Raw genomic sequence first — 12,789 nt, forward strand, 5'->3', positions numbered from 1 at the left:
TATGTCTCTGAGCCTGTGTCTGTTTCATAGGTACGTTGGTTTGAGTCCTATTTTATTTTATTTTTTATTTCTAATTTGTATTGAAGAGTATTATTAATCACATATTTTATTTTTTTAATTTTTAAAGTATATATATATACACACACACACACACATATATATATATATATATATATATATATTTTTTTTTTTTTGGCCTTTTTCTAGGGCCGCTTCCTGCGGCATATGGAGGTTCCCAGGCTAGGGGTCTAATCGGAGCTGTAGCTGCTGGCCTACACCACAGCCACAGCAACACAGGACCTGAGCCGCTTCTGCAACCTACAGCACAGCTCACAGCAATGCCAGATCCTTAACCCAATGAGCAAGGCCAGGGATCGAACCCGCAACCTCATGGTTCCTAGACGGATTCGTTAACCACTGCACCACAACAGGAACTCCTCTAAAGTATATTTGATTTACAATATTGTGCCAATATCTGCTGTATCAAGTGATATTTTATCAAGTGATATTTTAGAGTCCATGTGTAGGTGATATCATATGGTATTTGTGTTTCTCTTTTTAACTTCACTTAGTATGATAATCTCTAGGTCTATCTATGTAGTTGCAAATGGTGTTATTTCATTGTTTATGACTGAGTAGTTTTCGTGTGTGTGTGTGTGTGTGTGTACATCACATTGTCTTTATTCACCTGTTGATGGACATTTGGTTGTTCCCATGTCTTGGCTTTGGAGGGGGATCTGCTGTAAACATAGGCATGCATATACCTTTTCAAAGTATGGTTTTGTCTGGGTAGATGCCCAGGAGTGGGACTGCCGGATCATGTGGCAGCTCTGTCTTTAGTTTTATAAGGCCCCTGCACGCTGTTCCCCACAGTGGCTGCACCGGTTTACATTCCCACCAACAGTGAAGGAGGGTTCCCTTTTCTCCACACCTTCTCCCGCAGTTTTGATGGACTTTTTGATGTTAGGCATCCTGACTGGTGTGAGGGGACAGCTCATCTCTAATCACTGGTGATATCAAGAATCTTTTCTTGCTCCTATCAGCCGTCTGATTGTCTTCTTCAGAGAAATGTCTATTCAGCTCTTCTGCCAATTTTTTGCTGTGCTTTTCTTTTTTCTTTTTGGCCACACCTACATCATAGGTAGACTCCTAGGCTTGGACTCAAATCCATGCCACAGCAGTTACCCAAGGTGCTGCAATGACAACATCAAATCCTTAACCTGCTAAGCCACAAGATAACTCCTTTTAGGCCCATTTTTGATTGGGTTATTTGTTTTTGTGTTACTGAGCTTTACAGCCTGTTCAGATAAGGACATGTAAAAGGGACTAGCAATGAAGCAGCAAAGTGAGTCTTAGCTTTCACTGCTTAGATGACCTTTAATCGGACCTCAATCAACACGTATTGGGTCACTGTCGTTTTGTGCCTTGTATTGTTAGCAGCACCACGTGAGGCATGTATGAAAAGAGGCCTGTGACTTCTTGTATTTAGCGGTGCGATGTGAGGCCCACTTTGGCACTGACCCCGGTCAGCTCTGCCCCTGCCTCCCCGTTATCCTTCCAGGTCCCCGCTGCATATTTCCTCGCCCCTCTCCTTTAGTCCGAAGTTACTGAGACTGTGCTGGGCACTGTGGGAGAGAGAGCTTGAAAGGCGCTTTCTATGCATAAAGGGTTCTCTGTCTAGCAGACGAGATAGACCTGGGCGCAAATGCAGAGGTGGCAGTGCCATGGGCAGTGGTAAGTTACCATGGTGACAAGAGGAGCACGTGATCAGCTCTGCTAATACAGGTCTGGAAGGTTCCAGGGAGGCTTCGCTCAAGGCAGGTCTGCAGAGTGCATCTGTATGGTTAATTCCTGTCTTTGAACTCTGTCTGCAGGTTAGCTGTACCTCCTTTATTTTTTATTGTTTATTTTTTATTTTTCATCTTTTTGTCTTTTTTAGGATTGCACCCACGGCATATGGAGGTTCCCAGCCCAGAGGTCTAATCAGAGCTGTAGCCGCCGGCCTACACCACAGCCACAGCAACACCAGATCCTAGCTGCATCTGCGACCTACACCACAGCTCCCAGCAACGCCGGATCCTTAACCCACCAAGCAAGGCCAGGGATCGAACCCGAAACCTCATGGTTCCTAGTCGGATTCATTAACCACTGAGCCATGACAGAAACCGATTTTTTTGTTGTTGTTGCCTCCTTTATAACAGAGCCCTCTGTTACTTTGTGTTGCATTATCCCTTTGCGTCTGCGTCCCTTCTCCTGCGCCAGACAGTGCGCTGCTGAGGAAGCAGGGCAGTCACCCCTGCCTTTACGTCCTCTCCTCTGATCCTGTAACAGTTGGAACTTTGGTCTCAGACGGTGGTGTCTCACTCCCGCCTGGCCTCCTCCTCCTCTGCCCTCGGCAGGTGTGTCCTGAGGCCCCGCCCCCTGCTCCCTCTGTTCCCTCTTCCCTCATCATCGTGTCTAATATTTTGAAACCACACGTGTCACTTTCCATCACAGTGACCTACTGTTTTCCTTAAAGCATTTATTCATGTCTGAAGTTATCTGATTTCCTTCCTCGTTTCCTTATTTAAGGCTCTCTGTGGCATGTCAGTTCCAGGCGAACTAGCTTATTGCTCCAGAGCCAGCACTACAATAGGGAGTGCTCAGTAAATACTCTTCACAAAGCGAGGGAATGACTTCCATTGTGAAAATAAAGAACGGACGAGGGAGAGTGCCAAGTGCATCCTTCAGCTCCACCTCGCTGCTTCCCGGTTGATCTCCCTTCCCTGAGGTCTCACTTCTTGCCAGGGGCCCTTCTCACCGGAGCAACAGAGCTGTCGCACGAGTCCCTGCGAACTGCACAGTTTCATTCAGCACCAGAGGCAGAGGGCCAGCCGTTCCTGCTCGTTTCTTGTCCTCCACACTAACCAGCACCCAAGGAGGCCCATCGTGGAGTCACTACTCAGTGTGGCCGGAGCGCCTGGGACAAGCAGAGGGGCTCTGGAATGGAAGGGCCTCCTATGACTCCAGTGAGAAAGGCCTTGAACAGGAAATACAAACAGCAAAAAGTGCCAATTTGGGATGCTGATTAGGTACTGTGAATTGAACCAACACAAAGTTCAATGAGGCAGTTTAGGTTTCTATGATTATAAACTGTTGTCCGATTTTTCAAAAGCAATTCGACTATGATGTTTGTACCCTTTAGTCTAGCCATCGTCACCAAGTGAATGCATTCAGCAAATGATTTAAAAATGGAGAAACTACACAGAGTCGCAAATGAACACAGCATCGTTATTGATGGAAGCAAACTGTCACAAAATTATCCTGGAGTTCAGTTGACTCTCAAGTAGCCATTAAAATAACAAATATTAAAACTATAATAATATTAAATTTTGGTGAAATATAGCTAAGTTTAAAAAAGGTAGAAAAACTGAGTGTGTGCAATGAATATAAATTATGTTTTCAGGAGTTCCCTTTGTGGCACAGTGGAAACAAATCCAACTAGTATCCATGAGGACGTGGGTTTGATCCCTGGCCTTGCTCAGTAGGTTAAGGATCCAGCATTGCCTTGAGCTGCAGTGTAGGTCGCAGACGTGGCTCAGATCCCAAGTTGCTGTGGCTGTGGTGTAGACCATGTGCTGCAGGTGCAACCCTGAAAAGATAAAAGACAAAAAAAATTTTTAAAATCATGTTTTCAAACTCTCCTTATAGAAAAGCAGGAAGTCGAAATGCTGGGTCCAGGCTGGCATATTGCAGAAGGGGTACTGGCTGACTGGGTAGCCTGGGCCCTGACCTGAAAGCCAGGCCATGGGTGATGGAGAGAGAGCCTGTGGGGCAGCGGCCCAGGAGTGTACCTCACAGGGCCAGGGATTCTCAGAATCCAGAAACGGCCACCTGGAGGGAAGTTGTGCTCTCAGACAGTGGCAGTAGCACCCTGTCTCCCTGCTGCACCCCGTTTGGTGTGCCTGAAAAAAGAGAACCGGCTTTCCTCCCGCCTGAGGCTTAGGTCATCCTCCTTAACAGCAGGAGGGCTGTCTCTGCCACTGATCGTTTATTTTCTCATTTGCAATTTAAAGAAACTCAGTGTTTTTGGCTGGAACATCCCTTTGGGACTCTGATGAGAGCTGTGACCCCTTGCCCCAGAAAAATCTGCCTGTGCATATAGAAACCTTGGCATGTAATGTCAAGGGCCCCCCGTGCAGGCCTGTCCACAGGTCTCCCGAAGAGGTCAACGGCTCCGGTTACGGCTCCCGACAGGCTTCTCGCCCAGGTCTTTTCCACGCAGATGTGGGAAGCCAGAGGCTGCTTGCTCCCTGCCGCACGTCAGCGTGCAGTGCAGCGTCTCTCATGTCGTTTGCTCAGCGGATTAATGACCGATGTGCTGTGTCCCCATGTGCTTTCACCCCAGGTCATAGTGATGGTGCCTTTCTATGACTGCTACGGGCCCATGGTGAGCATGGCCGGAGGAACGCCCGTTTTTGTTCCCCTGCGATCGGTGAGTCTGCCTCTGTGATTCACTGTGACTCAACAAGTGCTGAAAATACCAATTACTTTATTGCCAATAAAGTTTCTACTTTGATTACATTTGGGGATTTACCGTTTCTCTCTCCGCGGCTGAAGGTAACAGCTTTGAGGGGGAGCAGTTACTGCTGTATCGTGCTTTTGCCGTGCATCTGTTATATCGGCATCTGCATCATATGTAGTGTTATCTTTGTGATGATGTGGTTTCTCCCCCCTGACTGAGCACCACCAAGGCAGAGGCCGTTTCTGACTCACTTGTGTAGCACTGATCCCCAGTGACTTGACACCACAAGGTGTGTGCTGGGTGCTCCACAAATGAGTGTGGGATTCTGAATGAAGTAATATTTTTATTCTGCTTTTGTCTTTAGGGGTACTATAAAGCATAGTAGCTTTGTCTTTTAAAAAATCGTATCAAACTAAGTAATACCTTCATGTAGTCATAGAATCTTCTGCTAGCCTTATGGTATCAGGCGCGGTGACCATTCTCAGCTGGCTCCTTTGAAGGCACATAGGCACCTTCACAGCAGTTAATGCTTCCAGAGAGTGTGTTCCACTTAACAGGTGTGAACGCAGGACTCCATCCGGGCCTGTTGGGTTCTTTTTTTTCTTAGGGCCGCGCCTGTGGCATATGGAAGTTCCTGGGCTAGGGGTTGAATGGGAGCTGCAGCTGCCAGCCTATACCACTGCCACAGCAATGCCGGATCCGAGCTGCATCCGCGAGCTATGCTGCAATTTATAGCAACGCTGGATCCTTTACCTGCTGCGTGAGGTCGGAGGTCGAACCTATGTCCTCATGGATGCTAGTTGGACTCATTACCACTGAGCCGCAACAGGAACTCCCCGTTGTGTCTGGAGACAGAAATAAAGCTTGGTTATTTCTGTTTCTTTTCTTTGTTAGTCATCTCTTCAGATGCTTCTCTCTACTTTTTTTCCTTAGCAGGTTATTATCTGTAAGACAGAAAACATGAACTAACTGAATTAAATTGCGTTTTCATTCTTCATGCTTAGAAACCTGTCGATGGGAAAAGATGGTGCAGTTCTGACTGGACGTTAGATCCTCAAGAACTGGCGAGCAAATTTAATTCCAAAACCAAAGCTATAATACTGAATACGCCTCATAACCCTCTTGGCAAGGTGAGTCTTTGATCTCTGTATACAGTCTTCTGATCCCTTATTTTCTCGCCGGTGGAATAATCGGCTCTGCTCTGTTTCCTTTGCCACGTGCAGGTGTTCACCAGGGAGGAACTCCAGGTAATCGCTGACCTCTGCATCAAACATGACACGCTCTGCATCAGTGATGAGGTCTATGAATGGATCGTGTACACCGGGAAGAAGCACTTTAAAATAGGTACCAGTTACTGCAGAGTCGCAAAGGTCAATGTGTCTGGTTGGGAGGGACCCGGAGCAGCTTTAAAATGGTCTCCGTAACAGGCGGATGTCTTTGTGAGCACGTACAAGTGGGATTTGAAGGCGTGGCACTTGAGGGAAGTAATGAACAGATTGAAGAGCAAACAGCACAAACTTAGGGGGAGCGATTGCGAGTCTCACTCTGAAGTTGGGCGACTAGAGACATAGCACTTTTGCCTGGATCCTTAGCTTTTTATCAAGAATCCAGCTGGTACTTGGCACGTAGGACACAGGGAGCTCACTTGTTCCCGAACTGGTCTGTCACTGCTGAGCAAGTTGCCACAGCTCTAAGTCAGCAGGAAAAAATTGCAGTAGCCGTAGGGTGCTGCTGGGTGGCCCTCTCCTGGGACTTCGCCATTACTATGAGGCCGTCTCACCAATGCCACCTGTCCGGTGGGTTAATCCAAACTGACATCATCAATAAGGTTATAAATTGGGCTGCAGCTCGGGGTCTTTGCCCTTGGCTCTCCTGTGCCTGGAGACCCCCTCCCCCGATATCCCCACGGCTCCATCTCTCACGTCCCCAGGTCGTTATTCAGACGTCAGGTTTCATGACACTGAAGGTGGTTACACCTCTCCTTCCTGCATCTGCTCTGTCCCTTTCTGTTCTAGTTTGTTCATTCCTCTAGAACAAATGTCAGCATCTAGACGTTTTACTTCTAACCTTCAAGAAGGTAGGGATTTTTTTATGTTTTGGTCTCATCTGAATCTTCAATTCCCAGAACTAGGTCTGGTGTTTGTTATACAATCCAAAACTAACTGTTGAATGAAAGACAGGACGTCTGGAAAGGATGAGGGAAGCGTAACTAAAATCACCAGCAGAAACTAAGCCGTTTTAAATTAGTGCACTTACACGGACGTCGTTGTCGCCCGTACCGTAATTACCCCTGCAGTACGTGACACGCTGATGTAGAGACATAGCGGACAAAGCACCTGCTTGAGGTGATCGGCGGTAGAAGTGGCCAAAGACGGAGCTAGTCAGGAAGAGAAGCAGAGAGAAAATTCCCATCAGGAAACTGCTGCATACGGAGGCGCGGCGGCGGGGAAGATCCGGAAGTTTATAAGGGGGTGTCGTGACTGGCACAGAGGAGAGGGGAAAAGTAGGGTGTTTCTGAAGGACTCTGTCTCCAAGAATATAAAGTCTAAACTTCACCGAGGGGTCGGTGGTGCCGAGACTTACTTTAGAGGTGGAACATCTTGAAGTCACAGTGTTGCCATCATGAAATAGTGACATACTGCGTTTCCTCGGGAAACCAGAGGCCGCTTCCTCCACAGAAGCTCAGTGATTAGAAGTCAGTATAAAAATCACAATTCTGCCTGTGTTTGCCGGTAACAAAGGGCTTGCTACTGAGATAAGCCCATCTGAATTTTTCTGATTTTTGCTGTTAATGTTTTTTTGGGGGGTTGTTTGTTTTTGTTTTTGTTTTTTGCCTTTTAGAACCACACCCACAGCATATGCAGGTTCCCAGGCTAGGGGTCCAATCGGAGCTACAGCTGCCCGCCCACACCAGAGCCACAGCAACGCCAGATCGGAGCTGCGTCTGTGACCTACACCACAGCTCACGGCAACGCCAGATCCTGAGCGAGGCCAGGGATCGAACCTGTGTCCTCATGATCTTAGTCGGATTCATTAACCGCTGAGCCACGACGGAACTCCTATTAGTGTTTATTTCTGAATGCTAATTTGTTTCAGTATTGGTAGCATTCACTATCAGGTAAGTGATAGCACTTACCTTAAGTGCCTAAGAAAACTTTGTGGCTTAAGAAAATTTTGTGGAAAACTTAAAATTTTTTTTGAGTTCTATTAAAAAGCTCTATAGGTTCTTTTTTTTTTTTTTTTTTTTTCCCCCTCCTCTTTTGGTCATGCCTTAGCATGCAGAAGTTCCTGGGCCAGGAATCAAACCCATGCTACAGGAGCCACCCAAGCTGCAGCCGTGACAATGCCAGATCCTCAACTCTCTCAGCCACAGGGACCTCCAAAAACCTTTATTTGCTACTTTGATCATCAAGTGCCAGCAAGCATACTGTGAGAATGACTGCAACGGGTCGTGACAAGACGTGACAAGGCAAGGGAATTGGCTCCCAGCTGGATTTGTGTTATAAAGCTAAGAACCAGCTACAGGAGAGGATCTTATGTCACATGCCCTGGCGGTGGACGTGCTACGTGGGGCCTATTTTGAAATAGAGGCCTATGGGCACAGAATCTAGCATTTGGAGGTGGGAAGGCAAGCAGCTATGATTCTGAGATCTCAAGCCTGGACCACTCAGCAGTGGCGAGGCTCCTAAGCAGGCCGGAGATGTAGGAGGAGGAACAGGTCTGCAGGGAGGAGTCGAGCAAAGGAACTTCCCGCTCCTCATGCTGTGGTCATGCTAAGTGTCAGTGTCTCGGACACACAGAGATGTCTAGAGACAAGTGGAATTATAGGCCTGATGATCAGGGTCAGATTGGGTGCAGAGATATTTTTGGCAGTCATCAAAATTGTGTTGCTAGCAGACCCCCTGGACGAGAACGAGTCTTCTACGGGAGAATGTGCGAACAGAGAGCAGGGCCAGAGGTGTGCACGCTGTGGGGCCTTGGCCCAGCAGGCTTTTGTTATTCGTCAAAATTGCATCCACGTCTGTCTGGTCAATGACCTCTGTTTCATCTGGTCGAAAATCAGACCAACATGGACAATTGCATTTTTTGGTAATGTTCTTAGATTAAGCAAAAGAGGAAGAGGCATCTGTCGAATGAATTAATATACTTTTACAAATGTTCATGTCTATGCAATACTGACTCAAAGCTTTAAAATTTTAGTTAACTTAGTTTAGCAATCTTCTTTCCAAAAGATTTTTTTAAATGATCGTGAAATGTATTGTTTAAAACCTTACATTATACGCCCTTCATGGTAAAAGTGTAAATGATGATGTTATTTACTAAAGATATCAAGACATATTTTTAACTCAGATTTTTACTTATTATGACAACTGATAAAGCAAAAAATGAGCTTGCTCTTTCATTAGAGAGTGCAAAACTTATCCTACCGAATCCAGTGGCCTTTGTTACATGAAAGATGCTAAATGGCTATCCTATCCATTTGCAAAGTGCAATAGTGGCTCTTTAATATGATACAATAAGGCTTGCTAGCCAGGCATCATGAAGTTAGCATCATCTTCGTGTTGTCACAGGGGGAGTTTTCCCTGGTTCAGTTTTCACTCTTCATGTTTCTGATCTTTATCTGGCTTCTACCAAAGCCGAAGTCACCTGTGAGTAACCGTTTGAGCTGCCGTGTCGGATTTAAGGATCATGGGTCATAAAGTAGTGTGAAGATCAGTTGCCTTTCAGGTACAACAGCAAGCTACACTTACTAATACTGGTTACTGGATGATGTTGTTGTTGTTTCAAACCGTCAGACCTGCCAAGATTTTTCCCTGTGGTTTGCCCACCTGCAGTGCTATGGTCGTCTCCTCTGCCTGTTTGTTCACATTAACTTCCGAGCTCCCCAAATCTCTGAAAAGGAGGGGGCATGAACATCCAGATGCTTCTAAATGACTTAGGACCCTTTTTGTTGAAATAGTAGAACTTGTTCTTATTGGATCAGATTTTATTCAGATGACCTTTCCAGGTTTCAGTAAATTGACATTTCAATCAACGAAGGAAGCCTCTCTTCTAGAAAAGATTATATACTAGTACATTGATATTTATATACTAGTCCATTGATATTTAGTACAAAATTCCTTGTAAATTATTTAGCTGATCAGCTTACTCCTTGGAAAAAAGACATCTACGTTAATATGCAAAGTAACCATCAAAAACATATTTAGCTCTCCTTTTAAATACCATAATTAGATTTGATATTTTGTGAGTGAAATCTACATTTGATGTGTGTATAGTTTTTATTTCCTTCACATGTAACTTACTGTGAAAACATGCTGGGATTGTGTTAGTTTGGGTAATTCTTATTTTAAAATAATTTTTTTTTTTTTTTTTTTTTTTTTTGTCTTTTGTCTTTTTAGGGCCACACCCACAGCATATGGAGGTTCCCAGGCTAGGGGTCCAATCGGAGCTACAGCTGCCAGCCTACACCACAGCCATAGCCAACACCAGATCCGAGCCACGTTTGCAACCTACACCACAGCTCATGACAACGCCAGATCCTTAACCCACTGAGGGAGGCCAGGGATCGAACCTGCAACTTCATGGTTCCTAGTCGGATTTGTTTCCGCTGCACCACAACAGGAACTCCTTAAAGAATTGTTTCTAAATACTGTTCTTATTAATAGGGTTTCCCGATTGGGACACATATTGTCACTTGAAAGAAGTGCCTTATGCACAGTTTACATTTTCTTTGGTCAGATGCGAAAGTGGCGTGTGTGTTGCATCCTTTGGAATATTTTGGAGGACTAGAAAGGTCTTAAAATTCGAAAGGTTATAATTATTTACGTCAGTTGCTAGAATCGTCCTTCTTTGCTTGAACCCTTGAAATATTTTCTTCATTTGTCTCTTTGGGTTTTCTTGCACTCCATGGAGAATAGAATGATAACTTTTCTGATTCATTCAATCTTCCTTCCTTTACAGATGTTGGCAGGTATTTCATGGCAGACTGAAAATGCATACACATTCATTGTGGAACTTTCTTTAGCTGCCTTACATTTTAGTAGGCACTTCGCTCTCTCTTGGGAAGTTTACTTCAAGAAGATGGTAGCTTAGACCCCACACACACACCCCACAGAAATGGGTATTTCTTTTCCCTTCATGCATCCCAACATGCAGAACAATCAAGAACATGTACTGTACCACTTAAAACAACAAGCGAGGAACTGTAGGATTGCGAGTGATGACTTTCACAACTAAATCGCTTGAGGAATATGCAGAAAGCACTGTGTGGGTGGCATTCTCAGATTAACAGAGGATTAATTTTCTGATGCCCAGCAGAATTTACAAGCTCTTGCTTTTTTTGTTGTTTTGGGTTTTTTGGCAGTGCCCTCATCTGTAAGCTTCCGGGCCAAAGACCAGTCCGGTGCCAGAACAGGGACCTGAGCCACTACAGTGACAACCCCAGGTCCTTAACCCACTGGGCCACAAGGGAACTCCAAGTTCTTGCATTTTATACCTTCATGACTTTGACACCTGTATCCCCTTTGCCCAAAACACATTCTCTTCTCTGCCTGGCAAAGGCCTGTGTGGTCAAGCTTGGCTGGCTGCAGAGAGCTACCCTAACCCCTTGTCCTGTTCTTGCCGAGTACACCATGCCTACTACTGTTCTAGCTCTTAACACACTGCAGTGCAGCTGCCGTTCTGCCTGTCTCCCACCACCACTAGACATTAAGCTTCTTGAAGATAGGAGCTGTGTCTTTCTTGTCTTTATTTCCTCTAGACCTGGGTTAGTCCCTGGCACCTGATCCTTGCTAATAAATGTTTGTTGAGTAAATGAGTAAGTGAATGATTTTATTCAAGATCCCAATCAGCTTGAAAACTTTTCTATAGTCACTTCTTCCCATTACTGATGGGATCTGCATTTGTGAGTCCGCTTACTCGCTGAAACGTATTTCTGACCCCAAATCAGTGGCACGCCTCCTTCAGGAGCAGATGCAGAGGAGCAAAAATTTGCGTGGCCTGATAGGCATGTTCAGTCAGCAAAGGCAGCACTCATCCTATAAGCAGGTGTCTTTTTCACAGTGATTTTGGTATTTTCATTGGCCCCAAGCATTGAGCTGAACTGCTGTCTAATGTCTCTAAGAACACGAAGGCCGGGTGGAGCATCACAGAGGAAATACATGTGTTAGGTAAGCTCCACGCAGACACAAGTTCTAGGGTGCTTGGCCATGGGAGTATCAGTGGTTGATACCTAACAGATGTGAGGCTTATTGGGGGATGAAAAAAATGTTCTAAAATTGATCGTGGTAACAATCTCTGGGAATACTGCATGTTTTAAATGAATGAATTATATGCCCTGAGATTTATATCTCAGTGAGTTATTACTGGAATACGTACCCATTCACACACATGCATGCAGGTCGCTGGCACTGACTCTCCCCACCCCACCTCACCCCAGAGTTTCTCAGGATCCAAGAATTTGTCTTTTTCTCAAGTTCCCCAGTGATACTGATATTGCTGGTGTGGGGACCACACTTAGAACCATTGCCCTAGGAATTCTGTAGAAATAGACTGGGGAGATGGGCAGAGCAGAGGTAAGCTAAACAGCAGTCAGGGCCGCAGCCAAAACCGTGTGGCAGAATGACTCTCTTGGGCATCTACCTTCTGCAAACATGAGCCCAGGTGCCTGCGACACTGACCGGCCCGGAACGCCCCCTGCTGGCGCCTCTGCGCTCCCCAGAGACAATTTTGCCACAAAATGCTTTCAAGTAACATTTTCAACTGCTGGGATTACAGTTAAATTATCGTTTAACAAACAAAAACAAAACTATTGAAATAACTAGATTCACTACACTCTAAGGCATTTATGTGTTTAGGTTATACTGAGTGACTGTAGATTGGTTGGGAAGCGATTGTCTAACTTTTTTTTTTTTCTTTTTTCTGTTCAGCCACTTTTCCGGGTATGTGGGAAAGAACGATAACCATAGGAAGTGCTGGGAAGACTTTCAGTGTAACTGGCTGGAAGGTAAGATGAAGAGGAATGTCGTTGTTTGAAAACAGGTGTGGATTTTCTTCCTTGTGGAGTTTTTATGTTTCCGTTTTTTGTTTTTCTTCTTATGGCCACACCTGCAGCACATGGAAGTTTCTGGGCCAGGGATCAAAGCTGGGCTACAGCTGCAGCGACTCCAGATCCTTGAACCCACTGCACCGGGACAGGGATTGAACCTGCACCTCCGCAGCTCCCTGAGCCGCTGCAGTCAGAGTCTTAACCCACTGCACCATTAAGTGCAGATTGTTTGTGTTTT

The 12,789-nt window shown here is 45.6% G+C and overlaps 1 protein-coding gene across 40 annotated transcripts in view; it reads left to right on the forward strand.

Annotated features, from left to right (window-relative positions):
* The window catches only part of KYAT3 (kynurenine aminotransferase 3), a 56,251-nt gene that overhangs the window by 26,760 nt on the left and 16,702 nt on the right, over positions 1–12,789 (forward strand). For 37 of the 40 annotated variants that reach the window (XR_014844860.1, XR_014844859.1, XR_014844858.1 and 34 more), the window contains 4 exons: positions 4,388–4,474; positions 5,509–5,634; positions 5,728–5,848; positions 12,433–12,509. Coding sequence is in view for 34 of the 40 variants with exons in the window: in XM_085024142.1 (XP_084880268.1) it covers positions 4,388–4,474; positions 5,509–5,634; positions 5,728–5,848; positions 12,433–12,509 (411 nt within the window). In the remaining 6 variants the exon portion in view is untranslated. Of the gene's footprint in view, positions 1–4,387; positions 4,475–5,508; positions 5,635–5,727; positions 9,809–12,432; positions 12,510–12,789 lie in introns of all 40 variants that reach the window. The other 3 variants (XR_014844861.1, XR_014844863.1, XR_014844862.1) reach the window with 2 other exon arrangements.

The sequence above is a fragment of the Sus scrofa genome, chromosome 4 (genome assembly GCF_054392235.1).
Source record: "Sus scrofa isolate SSC_HxYL_T2T_F1_AM1 chromosome 4, Sscrofa_HxYL_maternal_Yorkshire_Landrace_v2.0, whole genome shotgun sequence".
NCBI classification, from domain to species: domain Eukaryota; kingdom Metazoa; phylum Chordata; class Mammalia; order Artiodactyla; family Suidae; genus Sus; species Sus scrofa.